The following is a 17,089-nucleotide window of genomic DNA, read 5'->3' as shown; positions in this document are numbered from 1 at the left end:
ATATTACTATACACACATATTATATATTATATATATATATATATATATATATACTACACTATATATATATATATATATATTAATATATAATTTTTTTAAATCTATAATATATATATATACATATATATATACATAATATATATACGTTATATATATACTATAATATATATATATATTATACATATATACACTATATACATATATATATATACACACATATACACATATATATACATATAACACATATCACACTATATATCATATACACACACATATACACACATATGTATATATATATATATATATATATATACATATATATATTATACAATATATGTATCTATATAAAGTGTGTGTGTTGTGTGTGTGTGTGTGTGTGTGGTGTGTGTGTGGTGTGGTATTATTATTGTGTGTTGTTATATATATATATACAACACTGTGTATATGTGTATATATATATTATTGTGTGTAACTTTCATATATTGTGGATGATATCTGTTCTTCTTTGTGATTAAGGAACTGTCCTTAGATTCAGATCCTCAGCACACCAGTGACAGCAGACAGATATCAAACATGTTCACATGTTAACTGATGAAACAGTATAAAGTTAAAGTAAATGTGCTGTAGTGAAAGCGCAGAGCTGTTTTATTGGTAAAGTTAAGACGAAAAGTTACATATGGTGAGTATATGCCATTCACTATATATATATATACTTATATGTTGTGTATATGTGTGTATAGTAGTTGGGTGTGTATATATATATACGTGTGTGTATAGTATATATAAGTGTGTATATGTATATGCATGTGGATATATATATATATAGTTATAGTATATATATATAAGTTGTTATATATATATTGTGTGTTGTATATATATATATAATTGTGTTATATATATTACGTGTGTATATATATATATATATATACGTATATATATATATACAGGTGTATATTATATATATAAGTATATATATATCGTGTGTGTATATATATATGTTAGTGTGTGTATATATATATACGTGTGTGTATATATATATAGTGTGTGTGTGTTATATATATATATTGTGTGAATTTATATGTGTGTATATATATATTTGTGTATTATATGTGTGTAATTATAATATATATATATATATATATATATATATATATATATTATATATATATATATATATATACAGTTAAGATTATAATATCGATATACATATGTATATATAATATATATATATATATATACATGCACATTCACCAGTGATATAATATATACATATATATATATATATATATATACACACACATATATATGTATATACTATATATAACACTATATATACTATATATATATATATATATATAATATATAATATATAATATATATATAGATATATATATATATATATATAAGATATATATATATACAGATATAAGTGCAAGATTAAAAAAAAATGGTATTACTGTACAGATGTGGTAAGAGACTGAAAACATGCTGCTGTTTGCACGTCTTTAATAATCATCTCTGCACAGGTCTCAGGACCTAGCTAAGGACGGTAGTTACGGATTAGCTTACAAACACATTTAACTTACCGAAAAAGTGCGGTGGGGCCTCGGATCTGTCTATCCGGTAGTCCAGACTGAAGACCACCTCAGGCTGTCAGGTTAAAACAGTCGGTTGTGGTTTTGTAACGTAAACGCTGGAGCTCCTCTCGGCGTCCCTGCTCTATCTGCCTTTCCCGAACAGAGATGCGCAAGTTTATCTGTGACTGCAGCTGCCAGTCAAAGCTGTTATGATGACGTTGCACCCCAATATAAAAGCATTATGGTAGTAATTAGAATCAATCTTATGGGAAAGGAGACCCCTTGAACATAAATCAGGGTGATGAGAACAGTTGATAATGAAAGAAAGAATCTTTGGAAAAAATTATCTGGGAATTTATCGGAGAATGTTTTTTATTTTTATTTTAGTCTGACCCCAGTCCCCATCCGCTAACATGGATCAGGCGGGGTTTCTGACCTATACTGCAGCCAGACACCAGGGGGCGATAGAGACGTTTTGTCTTAATTTTTGGGAAGCTCTTCGCGTCGTCCATGTTTTCTACAGTCATTGGTAAGCACAAGCAATTGCTTTTGTCAAATTGCCTATGCTGTTGAAATATCTAACAGACCAAAATATTTTTCAGTGGTGAATGATATTAGGAAAACCCGGAGTTATTATTTTGTAACTGCATTATAAGTAGCAGATAATAAGGGATGCAATTGAGCTGCAGTTAAAGAGGTTAATGTTTACAACCATACCCAAGCTGCCCCCCCTGCCTTTGGCCACACAGCTGTGTAAATAAATTTGGCAAGGTGGCTTTTGGTCTGACTGTAGACTGAGTTAAAATCACAGTTGCACAGGCACTGGGTGACTGATCTCCATTTCCTGGACAGTAAAAGCAGGGTTTCCTTTCTTGGAGTTAGTCAACTCAGATTTTAGGGTAAGTTAAAGAAGTTGTTATCTATATTATGATAAAAGCCTACATGAATAATGCTGCAGTTTCCCAGACATGGATTAAGCCTAGTCCTAGGCTTAAAGTTGTTTAAATGGAGGTCTTCACTGAATTATTCCTTTAATCTGGGACTAGAAATAATCAATGTCTGAGAAACCCTTTGAAAAAATCTTTAAACATGATAAGAAACTTGCTGAACTGCATTTTTGGAATAATTTGAAACATGAATTGTTTATGTCCATAATTACTTGCTAGCAGACTTCTGCTAAAATTGCTAGGATCATAGTCGGTCTCTCATAGTGTTCGATGTCTGTACTTTAACCCAGACAGATCTGTGTGATATTGTGAGGTATTGGTCATCTGTGTGCTTGTGCATGTGTGTCTCAAACTGGAGGACCTGATCATAAATGCGTTTCTCCATTGAGTTACAAGTGATCAAAGAAAACATCATCTGAGTGCTTCAAAGTGTTGGTTCTTGAATATAAATGAGACAGGCCCCAGTCAAATTTAACAGGGGTGCTGGCTAAAAATGAAATCCTACCCACAGAAAGGCAGCAGCTCTCTCCTGTCTGTAGAGACAAGGTCCAAGTTTCTGACCATCAGTCATTTATGGACGAAAAGTAATCTCTGCCTAAATGTAATTGTTCATTAACATGCAGTGCAGTGGGCGTGAGTTTAATTGGAAATTGGCAGTTAGGCTGAATCTTTTATTTGCTGTGGGCAAATGATAAGCCCAGGGGCAAATAATATATGAAGAGAGCGGAAAGATTTTTTATTTCATGACTCTTTGGTATTATGAGGAAACAGTAGCAGCGGCTTACATCAGTCTGTGACGCTGACATATCGCTGTAATTTCCGCAGCCCCTTGTGTCATGGCTGTAGCCAGCAGTGTAATGCAGATGCACACGATTCAGCAGCAATAGGTGCAGTAAACTGTGTGTGTTTTTTCTAAAGCTGCTTTGTTCTCCACCTGGTGAACCTCACATTTTCACTCTTTAGAAGCTTTTAGCGGTTCTGAGTCAAATGAACACAAATGGTTTGGGGTTTTTACTGGAGGTTGTTTTTTTTCTCTGACACATTCAAAAGCTCCAGGAAATGGATTTTACTCAAATTGAACACATATGGGTGAGAGTGCTGCTTTGTAATTGCACTGAGGAAATCCATGAGCTGTCAGATACTGTAGTTCTTAGGATTTATAGCACATGTGTAAAGGAATTTAGCTCACTTGATGTTCTTTAAGTAATTAAGAATTCAAACAAGTCCAATTACACTCTTTGGGAATAAGGGATTAGGTTTCAGGTGCCTTAAGTAGCAGTGCCTGGCAGGTGATTTTTTTTAGCTTGGAGCCATGCCAGTATACGTATAGTGACAAACCATAGCCCTGAGGTGCGAGAACTCCCAGTGCTCACAAGCTCAGCAGTAACTTCAAACTGTGATGCTGCATTTGTATGCTCAACACAGCTGAAGATCTTAGCCCAGGGCAATGTCGAATTCTCACAGGAAGCTCTGGTGAGAAGTGAGGAAACATGATCAGAGATGATTGAAAACAAAAACAGCCACGCAGAAGTCTAAGAAGGAGAAACTTTTGATCTTCTTCTTGTTAATTTCATCACTTATTCTCGGTGTGATGCACAATATTAAATTCCAACAACTGAGAGATGGATTGCAATTTTTTCCCCCTACTTCTGGGTGGGTCGGAGACCTGACCTGCGTCTTATTTGTCAAAAACCTAAATGACTTGGTAGACTTTGAATGATGCAGTGTGTCATCTGGAAGTACGGATTAGGTTTGGATGTGCACAAACATGAAATGCTGACAGGACCCGTCAGGATCACAGCGGTTTTGTGAAGAGAGATGAGAGGAAAAAAATACATCACAGTACCTCCGGCCATGCTTGTTCTGGCTATTGTGATGTTTATTTGAGTCAAATTCAACATCTTCTTTGGTGCAGCCAGAGTCACTTATGTCGGACTTGTCCTTGGCTGGAATCTTGATCTCGGGAAGTAAAATTCATGTAGCCCTGCAGATCCTAATGCCGCTCATTTGCTGCCTCTCGCAACTGTTAGTTCAAAGCTAAGAGGGATGTGACACTGGCTTTACGAGTTGAAGCTAAGTCCCTCCAAGCAAGCAGCACTTTGTGGGTGTAATAAAAACCAACAGGATACAAGGATAAAGTACTACTGTAAAAGTCACTTCTTTCCTCTCTCTGCGTGCTCTTAATGCGGGAGCAGAACAGGCACAGTAACGAGGACATTAATAAAGGATGCGGATCCATTTTTAATGATCCACTGGCCCCTTTAGTTTGAAACCGATTTTATTTTGTGCTCGCGGTCGAGCTTTATCTTCAGGATCCCTGTTTTTTGCCTTGCGAGGGACTCGTGAAAGCCGTTTTGCTTGCACAAGCAAAGTGCTGCATAAAACCTGCATACACCTGACTGTTTGTGTGTGAGTGAGACACAGAGAGAGATGCAGTCTTCTCTGTCTATATTTGGAAGATAATCCTCAAGTATGAATGTAAGGGGGGAGAAAGGGAGGGGAAGAAAGAATGGTAGCTGAACCAAATTCAGTTTGGAGTCAAATATATGAGAAGAGTGTGGGGAGGTGCGCACGAAATCAAAACACTGGGTATGCTGCCGTTGCTTTATAGTGCATATATAAGTGCAGATTATGAACATGTGCCATATCATTCTTCATCATTTTTATGTATTTTACATTCAGTGCATCTCAACTTAACACTTCTCAACAGTTAGATTAAAGAGAAGCAGTTATGTAGACAGAGGGAATCAAAGCCATGGAAAGTCTCAAGTAGCAGCAGCTACAGAATAATGTAAAAACCAGTTACACACACATGCACACACATGCACACATAGTCATCTCTGTTCTTGCTTTCGTCAGGGGAGAGAGTCTGCCTTCTCTCTGCAGCAGGGTTCTCCTTCTCATTGCTCTCTCTGACTCTCTCTCTCTCTCTTGCTTTGTTCATGCTGTGTTTGCTATGCTCTCTGTCTGAAGCAGCGCCACACTAGAGCCCTAATGAGCAGGCTGAGAGCAACCCAACGCAGATCTCCCATCAGCTGAAGAGCAGCAGCAACTCTGACGGCATCTGAGGCAACAAGACGCGGAACTGATCTGCAGTCAGCAGGGAGGCAGCTGTAGAAAGCAAATGACATCCCAGGAAAAGGCGTGGGAGAGGTTGTGAAGTGTCTTCAAAGGCAAATTAGCAGTCAATTGAGAGACTGGAGAGGAGAGGATTGGTCCAGTGTGATCGCTAACCTTCCGCACTCCGAGGCAGACTCTCACTCCACTTTTCTCTTCTTGAGCCGAAGGACCTCGCCACTTCACCGGAGGAGCCCAGCCATGGAGGAGATGCTCACCTGCAGCCGAAGCCCTTTCTCCCAGGTGTTTGGGCGTCAGGGTCAGCTCATGCAAGCCAGTGAGTGCAAACATCAACACTAAATTATCTTGTGCATCCTGTTTGATTCTGATTGAGTGTTGCAGTGTTTAAATAATGCATGGACGCACTGTTCATTTATATTCGGTAAGCTTTTTGAAAGTAGCCTATTCTGAAAAATTAATAAATAAAAATACAGCAACGCGGTTATGCAAAATTAAGGTGTTTAGGGAGGTAACGTTTCAAAATGTGCGTCCGACTTTTGCAATTAGGAAATCGTTTTTTTAATGTAACTTTGTTTCGACGCTTCGAGTGCAATTAATCCTTCAGTTCCGTCAACATATTTAATCGATGTTTGTATTCAGGGTATTTGAATATTAGATAGATAGATAAGAATCAGGGTTATGAACTTTTTCATATATATATATATATATATATATATAGATATATGATAGATATATATATATATAATATATATATATATATATATATATATATATATGTTTTTTTTTTTTCTCTCTTAATATATATATTATAAAGTATATGGAGTCCATTGGAGTGTAAAGCAGTTGGCCAGAGCAGTGTGTTATTGTTGATAGACTGTGATGCTCCTTTCACACACACACACATGAGCAATGTCATGTGTGAAGATGTGTGTGCTCCGACTTGTGCGTGTGAGAGGTGGGTATGTGGGATTGAAGCTCACTTTTTCATGGGTGCAATCCTTTGATCTCCGTCTGGTTGAACATGCCACAGGTCTAAAAAGAAAAAAGAACGAGATCAGCCGCAGAAAATTCAGCTCATTAATTGAACACAACAGCACGAGCAGCTGTAAAATAGTAGCAAATGGAATAACTGAGCAATAACTCCCTATTTTATTTTTTTTTATCCAGCCAGAGTAGCGTCACTGTAAACCTTTAGGACATTTTACCTTATTGACAAAATGCATTTACAATATTAGGTTTCTGAGTAAATGAGTCCAGATTGTAGTTGTTTAAACAATTATTCCTATATTCAGTTGATATTTTTCTGCCTCCACTCCGTTTGATCGCAAAACCACATTTGGGTTTTGCGATCAAACCTCACAGCGTGACAAAACCTGCCTCGGTTGAACTGTTGCAAAGTGTCACGTAATCCCCAGAACAGAAAATGGAAGCCTTTGGCCTTAAGAGACCTGAGCAGAGAGTTTTGGGTTCTCACAGGTTTGCTGCAGATTGAACTGGGCGCATATACATCCTCTGTGGTGCAGAAATATTATTTTAAAACAGGAGCGCTGGCTTTTTCTTTTTGCGTGTGTGTGTTTAGTTGAGCTGTACCCTTTCGGGTTTTGTCTTCTCCTTCATCAGTAAATCGTGTCTTGTTTTTAAGATGCTGTTTAGCAGTAGGAACAAAAGTCGTCTTTCCCATCATTGGAAATGTTCTGTGATGGCACACTGTACAATGTAAACTTTTTTTTAATAGAACTACTCCTTTGTATAGCTGCTTCTTGGAGTCCTAAGTGGTAATTAGGAGGATTGGATAGGTTTTTCTGATTTGAAAGACTGAAATGATTACTCACTTAGGTGCTCATCCAGGCATTGTGAATAACACAGCAGGCAGTGTTAACGCAGTGGAAAATCAAGGGAAAAAGACATGACTGGTTAAACGTTTAGAGGCATTTCAGGGTTTCTTTGTGCAATTTGTTTCCGTTCTATTACTTACTGAAACATATCCACATTTGTTATTCAGCCTATGTTGTATATTTATTATACATAAGCCCGGCCGAATAATAACTTCAAGTCAAACTGTGACGCTTTCCCCCAGTGCCTACTTATCAGTCACAGGATAGGTGAGAGCGCCAGGTGCATTAAACCTAAATGCCACTCTCTGGTTGTGAAGATGACATTATCATTGCATGTGTTGTGATGAATTACAGCCTGTCTTGCGCTACCCCAAGTTATCTATGCTCTTTGAAGCTCGTGCTGCATGTCTGCGATTTCGGATGTGAGAGAGGGAAGGGAAGGGGGAGGTGGAAGGAGGAGGAGGAGGGGACGGGCGGGGAGAGGGGCAAGAAAGTGAGCAGGCTGCAAATTGTGTGAATAAGAGATGGCTGTTTTAATCTATTTTTAGCAACAACCTTACATACTGTTGCACAGCTGTTGGAAGGCTAATCCACAGTGGCGCTGGCTTGCAATATCGGAACAGTAATTATAGGGGGATTTTATTTTTTTTTGTTATCTTTGGCTGTCACCCATCATTGGATCAGGAGTCCCTCAGCTATATGTAAAGGCCTGTTTGAATTGCAGAGAGAAAATCCATTCCATGAGTGTTGCACATGCCCAAAGACTTGAATATTAACAACCTTCTGGTGGTACCAGAGCAGAATAAACAGTTTTCTCATGAATCATATTCACGTGGCACTGCCAGGTGCGTAATCCTGCAATAAATTCTCTTATTCCCCACTGGTGGTGTGATTTGGGTTGTGTTCAGTTTTGTGACGTGTTGTCAAAAAAAATGAAATTAAATAAATAGATAAATAAAATCCTTCAGCAGCCGATGCTCCCATTTGTTCGGGGAGCGTGACAACAGTTTTTTGGCTTTTGAATAGTTGAATTACTCTGGAAAGTTTATTTCTTACGTCAGTGACTTTCCAAGGTTAAACCAGTCAAGGTAGAGCACCGCTACCCATTAAATTAGGTGTGTGTGTGCCTGTCAGATGCATTCTTTGCTTTTTGTTACTTTAATTGAAGTTAAATGACTTGTTTCCCTTGAGGAAAACAAAGAAAAAAGACAATTCTGACCTGTTTTAGACACCAATAAGACCCTACAGAAGCACAAAAATGATTTGAAGCCTCCCGGCTGTTGCTGCGTAGGAGCCAACATTCATGTTGTTTTTTTCGTGTCCCACATTGTTTCTCAGCCCCAATTCCTTTCTAACCTCTGTCAGGTTGGAAGTAAATCGCCGTGTAAAACGATTAATGTCCAACACTAAATTTGACTACACTGGCTTCCCCCTGCTGAGCATTTCTTTATTTGTTGATTCGGGCTTTGTCGTGTTTGAAGCTGGAATAATACCGTAAGTAAATTGCCTTCTCCGAGACCATTTCGAGCTGAGGCTCTGTGAAAATGAAAATAAAAATGGAACACAGTCATTTGCAAATCATATACACCCTCATATTGAAAAGGGTAGAAATGGAAAGTTGAAAAATATTATCGTTGATGGAAAAATCTCTTCTTCATTTGGGAAAAAAAACCCAACAAAATGTTGCGTCTGAGGTGTTTTTAGAAACTCTGCTGCACCACGTCTTCTTTTAACAGTATTATCTTTTAGCTTTAGGGAACTCAGGGGAGCAATTGGTGAAGTTTTGAAAGTGAAATGTTTTCCTATTCTTGCTTGATATTGGATTTCAGCTGCTCAGCAGTTTAACTTTTTGTTTCATAAAGTGTTTTCACTGGGTGACAGGTCACGACTGCAGGAAACTGAGGTAACTGTGGTTGTTGTGCTGCATGACATCACGTGGCTAAAAAAAACATGCATTCCTTTATTGTTTGGGCTAAATGGTGCCTTCAAGGCCGTAGGAGTTACCCTCCTTCCCATCACAGTTTTTGAGCTATTCATCGATAACTCGGGCTCTCGGTTGTTCATGAGTACCAAAAAGACTTTCAGCTTTTTGGACCACATGAGTTTTCCAAGTCACCTCAGCCCACTCAACCCAGTCAATGTGCTTTTGTTTTTTAATTTCCATGTTAGAGTTTTCACTTGGCAAATGTGTAAAAGTGTTTCCAGAATTGTCTCTGAGGCCATGCAGTGCTGCCTGAGGGCCATTCACTGGTAGTTTTTAGCCTCGGCCTTGTACGGAGGCTATTCTCCTGATTTTCTAAATCTGTCAATGATATTATAGAAACATTATTCCTAAACTGCTGAACTATTTCACGCAGTCATAGATTTTGTTTTTTGTTGTTGAAACATTTATCTCCATTAAAAGTGACATGGAAGACTTTCCCAACTTAAACATTGGCGCAGAGTATATGTTTTCAGTTTTTTGGCAAAGTTGGAAGCACTGTTTCCTTTCTTGCCTGTCACTTTACCCTTGAATATCTTCCTAATACCTCAATAAACCGTTGGTAAATCCCCGCTCAGGAGAGGTGGACGTGATTTGAAATTTTAATACATGACCACTGCAGGTGCAGAACATATTTTGGTCTTCTTTGAAGTGATTAATTCCTCTCCTTCTTCCACTTGTGTTATGGTTCCAGCACACTCACAGATTCCTCACACCTCCCTACCCGGTGGGCTTTCCTGCAGTTAGAGATTAGCTTCATGCTGCTGGTGTTGCTAATCATGTAGACGGAGTCACTTTGCAAGAGGTTTGCTGGTGCAGTCTGTGTGTGCACTCAGCTAGGTAACTTTTTTTTCTTTTTGCACGTGGTGAGTCTTGGATTTGGGCTGTTTCAGTGTATTTAGTTTACTCATAAAGGAAACCCCTTGATCGGTCAGCTCTTTGCACCAACACGCTCCATCTGCTGTCATTTTGATGTGCGATGAAAGAAAAGTCACACAGAACAAACGTGATGAGTCATACAGTTTTCACATGAGCAGAAAATAATTGATGTACTGACAGTGACCACACAATCATGACTCTGCAGGACTTTTGATTTGACTTTGCCATGTGTTTTCAGATTTACCTTGCAGATTTAATTGGAGCAATAGATGAAGTGTTCAATATTGATCCCTCTGAGGTATTGTGCAGTGCATTGTTTTTTGGATTTAAGGTACTGTATTCTGCTGCATTCACCTTGTGCTATTTTGCATAACGTTTGTGGAATATCTTGTGTAGTGTATACGGAACATAAACGGCGATTATCTCACAAGGTTTAACGTCTAATCTCAAGCCTGCAGCAGTTTAAAAACTAAATACAAAAATAGAGGTATACATCAGAGGGCAAATCATTATGTAACACGCCTCCGCATACTTTTTTGTCTAGGTTGCGTATTGACTGTTCAAATACAGATGAGCACAGGTCATTCGTCTGCACCGCTGGGCAGACTTATCTTCAGATGGCCATGATATTGGCATCCGGGAAGCTAAATCACAGCAGGGCATCTGAATCACATGTGACTGTGCTCACTTATCCATGCAGAAGACCGATGAACTGTGCAAGTACTTCTTTTTTGAGAAATAATATCCATGTTGGCCTATTTGAAACACTATAACCTTTTCCTCAGTCGCAGCAAAACATGTTGCATGAAGTTGTTTTGGGAATCGTTCTCATAGCAGACATCCACCTTCTGAGTTTATTATTCAGAAGCCAGTGCTCGCAGAGGAAAAATGCTGTCAGTGCAGTCATTTTAGTTTAAGCGGCAGACCATGGCACACCTGGTACATCGTGAAAAATTTACAATGCACACATCCCTAGCTGTTCCTGTGCTTATAGAACTGGCATCCCCAGCTTTTATTAGCCCTGGGATAAATCAGAACGCTGCCAGAGGAGCCTGATTGAAAACAGAGTTAGGGTCAGCAGGCTCTTTCTTGGCACATCTTATCCTGTAGTGTACCCCAATTCCAACATAAAGTTTGTGTCAGCACAGCCTGTCACACACAGAGGTGATCGTGAATGCAGATTGCATATGTTTAAAACTGTTGTGTTATTTTTCCCCCTTATCGTTTTTCACAGGAGTCAGATTTAGAAGCAGCAAGCGGGGGGGAAAAAAACAACAAAAAAACCTATAAACCTGTAGTCTGATGATATTTATCTACAGGAGAATGACAGCCTAAACAGCGAGCATGTTTGATGCTGTGAAGATGTGATGCAGAAAGTGTGGAAAGTGCTGCAGTATAATGAAGCCGTACCATACAAGCGCCCTCAAGGACATGGTGCTGTGATGTGATCTGTACTTTGGAGCTTCATACAGAAGTCACAGTTAATACAGTCTGTAATATTTAGCTTCTCCTTCGGCTGCTCCACTCATAACTGTTGGAGTACTGGGATACATTTTAGCAGAAAGTCAATAGAAATGTAAATGCACAGATTAAATTCTGAGCTATTTAGATATGAAGCTTGAACTTGTAATTTTTTAAAAGCCAGTAAAGCATATGATATAATGCCCTATACATGTGTTAAAGGGATATATTAAGTAGAGAATAATATTTTTTCTGCAGTAATATGCTAAAGTATAGCTAATATGTAGAAAATGAATTGTTTTGAATTTGTTTTGTCTGCATTTACTTGAAAAAAAAGTTTAAAAAAATTAATTGTACCAGTAACAGAAAGCACAAAGTGTAACAACCACTTTTTTCTTCAGAGACATAGCTCATTTATTTATTTATTGAACTATTTTTTTAAATGTATTTTTTTAAAGAACCATCCTTGGAAGAAGAAAAAAATGCTGCCAAATCATCTTAGTAAAATCTGCACAGTCAAATGTATCTGCTGTGTTAAAGTGCTGGCAGAAATCTCAGAGCTACTTATCCAGATTTAAGAAATGAAAACAAAACTCTGTGCTATTATCTTTCTGTTTGTGTTTTGAGGAAGCCAATTTTGCTCTAAACATTGTGCTATTTTATCGGCAGCCACAAGCAGCCACTGAACCAAATAGCCTGCTTTAAAATGGGTATGAGAGGGCAGGCTAACCAAACACAAATGAGAAGAAATAGGCTGTGCAATTGAAAACATTTCCACTGTAGGAAAAAAGATGTGAAACAAACAAAGAAACAAACCTAAAACTCAAGTAAGGAAATCTCTTACTACAAAAATATGGGTAAGAGGAGAAGATGAAGACATTTTGAAGCTAACACAGAAGAAGCGCTAACGGTTAGCTGCCAAGGGGTCTTGAGATTACTATACTGAACTACAGAGGAAAGCAATACACATAAGCAATGTTCCCTCTAATTGTGCACTGCTGGCACGCGTTGCGCACAAATTTTTTTTTTTAACCTGAATTGAAATTAAAATGAAAACTTTAACAATTCAGTTTTGCAGTGTTAGTCAGTAAGTGACTGGCTGCTCCCGTATGGGATTAGAACGATGCTACCTTATCCCATAGTCCAGCCAATGATGCGATTCACATTCGTATATACGCAGCTAATCAACGTCGTTGACAGGCTATGACAGCGTCCTTATGTGCCGACACCGGTGTTTTAGCTAGCAAAGCGGCGTGGCTGATGTGGAGCGAAGCCACGTTAATGACAAGGTGTACAACCATTGGAGATGTGAGCAGGACAGACGGAACATTTGATGGAAAAAGTGTGGACTTTATACCAGTTTTTAGGAGTGACGGCAGTGTTTTGAGATGTAATAGATTTGCGACGTTTAGCGCAAATCTTGTGTAGTTAGTGTGTAGTGTAGTCAATAGTTTTGTTGTGTGTGTCAGAACAATGAGGCGACTGCTGAATGTTACAGGTGTTACAGCAGTGATACATCTCCTGTTGGCAGGCCTGCTATTTAAAAAAACGCCTTGCCTGCATTTTTAGGTAAACAGCTGCAAAAAACTTTGTTGTTTGCAAAACTCAGTTACTTTTTTGAAGAAGTAACTATATAATTAATTGCCCAACGTTGGTCATTATATTCTGTATTTTGCAGACAGAGAGTTACAGGACTCTCCCAGACCACAGACTCATACTCATAATACAAGTCAGAGCTTTATGAAAAAAAAAACAAAAGAAAGTTGTGTTTTCAAAATTGGAGTTCAAGTTATTTTTACTTCCAATAGTGTTAACATGCTACACAGGTCATGAACAAGATTTTTTTTTAAATTTTCATTGTAAGTGGGCTAAAGCAGTTAATTAAAAGTAGTCTAACATTAATGTAAATGCTGTAATTTGATTATTTTACTAAACCATGTAACTCGGATGGATTCGATGCTGGCGTGACCACAGTGCACACGTCTGTTGCTGCTCACAGTGGTCCAAGGGACCGCTCAGGGAGTTTGTGTGTTTGCTCAGACACATGAAAAATTAGAGGGAACATTGGCTGCTTTAAGGTACAGGGGCTTTATTTACCATTACCAAATGTTAATGCTAATGTTTGTGGTTGATTAATTGGACAGTGCAACAGTAGGCAGTTTAGTTCATGCGTGCTAAACAATTGCATGCTAGTTTGTGTGAGTCTTGCTTAACTTGGATGGAAAACGCAACAGTTTCTCAACATTTCGCACCAACTTAAAAGTAAAATGTTCACATATAAAAGTGAAAGTACATATATATATTTTAACCTGGCAAACTATGAGGCGGTGTCTGTGCTATTTGCAGTTCCCTTAGTTTGTGCCTGTTTTCAAATCTGATAGATGGACACTGTAGAGATGGAGGGGACAGGTGGCAGGCTGCAGACTGTGCATCACATGTGTTTGAAAGAAGGAGCTTGACAAGTTTATAAACTGATAAATGCTGCCATTTTCTGCTGGTGTGTGATGAAACACGTGTAGTTATTTGTTTTTCAGAGGTGGACTTTGTATATTTGCACAATGAGCAGACACGCTTTTTTTTAAGTAGGACTTATAAAATCTTTAAACAAAGGGACTAATATCATAGGGACTAAGTTATTACTTAATAACATTATAATGGGTCCAGAGGGTTGCTTTAATCTGATTAAATACTGTATCATGTGGGAGCTGATATTAAAAAGATAATGTGTTACTGAATCATTTTAACACATGTGAATGCAGCTAAAGCATTGTTTTGCCTAGTTTTGGGGAATCATTTAAATTTTTAGCTCTTGATTAAGTGTGTGGCATTTTCTGCTTTGCACATTCAGTTACTGAAGCAGCCGTGTGAATGCTCTGTTTGCAGCAGCAAAGCCAAGTTAGATTTTGCTGCTGACAGGCATTGCTGACAACAAAATAAACAGTCCGCAGTGAAACTTACTGCAGGGACTTGATTTTTCTTGACATCGGGTGGGGGACAGGTGCACAAAACCAACCATCTGCTCACAGCGGTTCGGAGATCATCCTATGAGCCTGTGGGGTTGCACAGTGGTGGCCACAAGTTGGCAATGTTGGATGTTAGCCAGTAGACGGAAGCCTGCACTCTTATTTTGTACCTCTCTTCTTATTTTGTTTTAATTACAACATTTCTGCAGACTACACATTAAGTTTAATTGCATAGAAATGAGTGCAGACATTAGTTGTATTAATTTACTCGTGGGTTTTTTCCACAGTGTACAATAAGCTGAAGGCACAGTTCACACTGAGAAGCTTAGAATAAAACCTGACATTGTCAGTTAAACTTTATGGAGCTGTATTTAAGGACCAACATTTTCTCCTCTGGCTCCTTGACAGGGCCACTGTAATCCTCACCAAACACAAAGTTGATTATATTTGTAGTTGTGATTGTTTTACAGCTTTTTTCACATATTGAGATGACGCTTATTTTTATTTCTTTATTTTTTTGTGATGGTTGCATTTATCTTCATTGGCAGGTGGATGATGTGTCAGCAGCAGCAGCAGCTTGATTCGTCTGCCAATCACGTCAATCCTAGTCTGTAATCCTCCACTTTTCTGCTTCTAAATCCTCACTTCAGGCATCTGTGCTCTCCCATCTAGACAATCCATCTCCGCTGAGCTTTCCTCTGTGAAACGAGAGATCATTGATGAGCGATAAAAGCTTAGACTTTAATCCCAAACACATACAGGATTATAGAACGAGTGTTGCACGTTCAAAGTGAAGCAGTAGTTTCTGCAGTGACTATGAAGACACGAAATGAGAAGTTTTCAGGAATAATTATCTGAGAAAATATTCAGCTGACTGAAATGTTGCCAAATAAGTTTTGATGACATTTGACAATTTCAAATATCAGTCTAACTTACAAATAGCTGACTTCCACGTTTTCTTGGACACGGTCAGAGCCTGACTGATTTATCGGCAAGCCAGTATTACCGGCCAGTATTGGCTATTTGCTGAAGTAATGTTATAACTACTACTAGTACTAGTAGTTGAAAATCAAAAGGTAAAGAAGGCGCTCCTTTCCACGATGTCATCAGTGTTGATTTTGCATAATGTGCCCACCAGGGGGCACTCACAATACAACATCAAACATCAAACTAGAACACGACAACCTGCTGATCTGATCCAAGTAAATAAACTACTAGGCTTACCAGCAGAGATGGGCAGTAACGCATTACAAGTAACGCGTTACTGTAATCCGATTACTTTTTTCAAGTAACGAATAAGTAAGGGATTACAATAGCAAAAAAGGTAATTTGATCTATTAGATCTCAAAAATCTATTGCTTTATTACCTATTCAGGTTGTAAATCATTAAAAAAAAAAACTAAGTAACTAATTACTTTTGAAAATAAGTAATCAGTAAAGTAACAGGAATACTTTTGGGGGGAATACTTTTTTCAAGTAACTTGACCAACACTGCTTACCAGATATTAGAATATCGTCCGATATTAAATATATTATCAGTAGTGGTATCGGTCTTAATAATCCTATATTGATGAAGCTCTAGACAGAATACAGCATTTTTCCCTCTGATACTTTTTATGTGTGAAATATGTATAGTAAATGAATTCAGGAGTGATTCCTTTTTATAACTCTCCCTACATAAAGGGAGAAAAAAAATCATATTTTGATGTGTTACACATTAAACTATGAAATTTGAAAGAAGGCCAGTAGCTAGACTGCTTTTGACTCTGACTGTACTGTGCATTCAATAATATACGGTGCCTTTAACAGCTGTGTGCATCTCCCCACATCTATACAAATCCTGAAAAAAGAATGAAGATGGCAAAATGACTGCAGATACATTCTCATGTATGTATGTCTCTTTGTGATTAGCAAGGAAATCTTTATGGATGGCTGAATACTCAATAATGTGTCACTTGCACTTTTTTTTTTTTTGGCTTTTCCTTTTAAATACAGTCGATGGGCTTTATTGTCCAGCTAAGGTTAGAGGAATATGTTTCATTTTTCGGATGTGTCGAGGCTTAACTTCTCACCTTCCACTATAATTATCAGAGGCCCCTGCTGCCTCAGGGAGTAATCTCACTCACGCTGAGGTGTTAGGATTGCACAGCACAGCAGGCTGCAAAACTGCACAGGACTGACTGAGCTGACCCCGACGATTTGTCACACACTAGTCGGTGTTGACTCAAGTGCAAGTTCTGTGACACTGCTCGGAAGGAAACAAACTTTGAAAATATTTCAGTTCAAATATATTTAAATTTGAAAAATGTGAAATGACCAGTTGACTTAAAATCATCCAGATTATTTTATTCACACCGTTTTTTCTCTC

At 38.1% G+C, this 17,089-nt stretch overlaps 1 protein-coding gene across 10 annotated transcripts in view; it reads left to right on the top strand.

Annotated features, from left to right (window-relative positions):
- The first annotated feature begins 2,381 nt into the window (after positions 1-2,381).
- LOC102307504 (kazrin) overlaps positions 2,382-17,089 on the top strand; it is a 198,355-nt gene continuing 183,647 nt past the window's right edge. For 2 of the 10 annotated variants that reach the window (XM_042213589.1, XM_042213595.1), the window contains exon 1: positions 5,437-5,918. In XM_042213589.1, the coding sequence (XP_042069523.1) occupies positions 5,843-5,918 (76 nt within the window). In that variant the 5' untranslated portion in view covers positions 5,437-5,842. Of the gene's footprint in view, positions 2,477-5,430; positions 5,919-17,089 lie in introns of those variants that run through there. The other 8 variants (XR_006052911.1, XR_006052910.1, XM_005945848.3 and 5 more) reach the window with 7 other exon arrangements.

Source organism: Haplochromis burtoni, unplaced genomic scaffold (genome assembly GCF_018398535.1).
Source record: "Haplochromis burtoni strain Fernald_Lab_line unplaced genomic scaffold, NCSU_Asbu1 Contig_458, whole genome shotgun sequence".
NCBI classification, from domain to species: domain Eukaryota; kingdom Metazoa; phylum Chordata; class Actinopteri; order Cichliformes; family Cichlidae; genus Haplochromis; species Haplochromis burtoni.
Note: the sequence above shows the minus strand (reverse complement) of the source record. Positions and strands in the feature narration are given on the sequence as shown.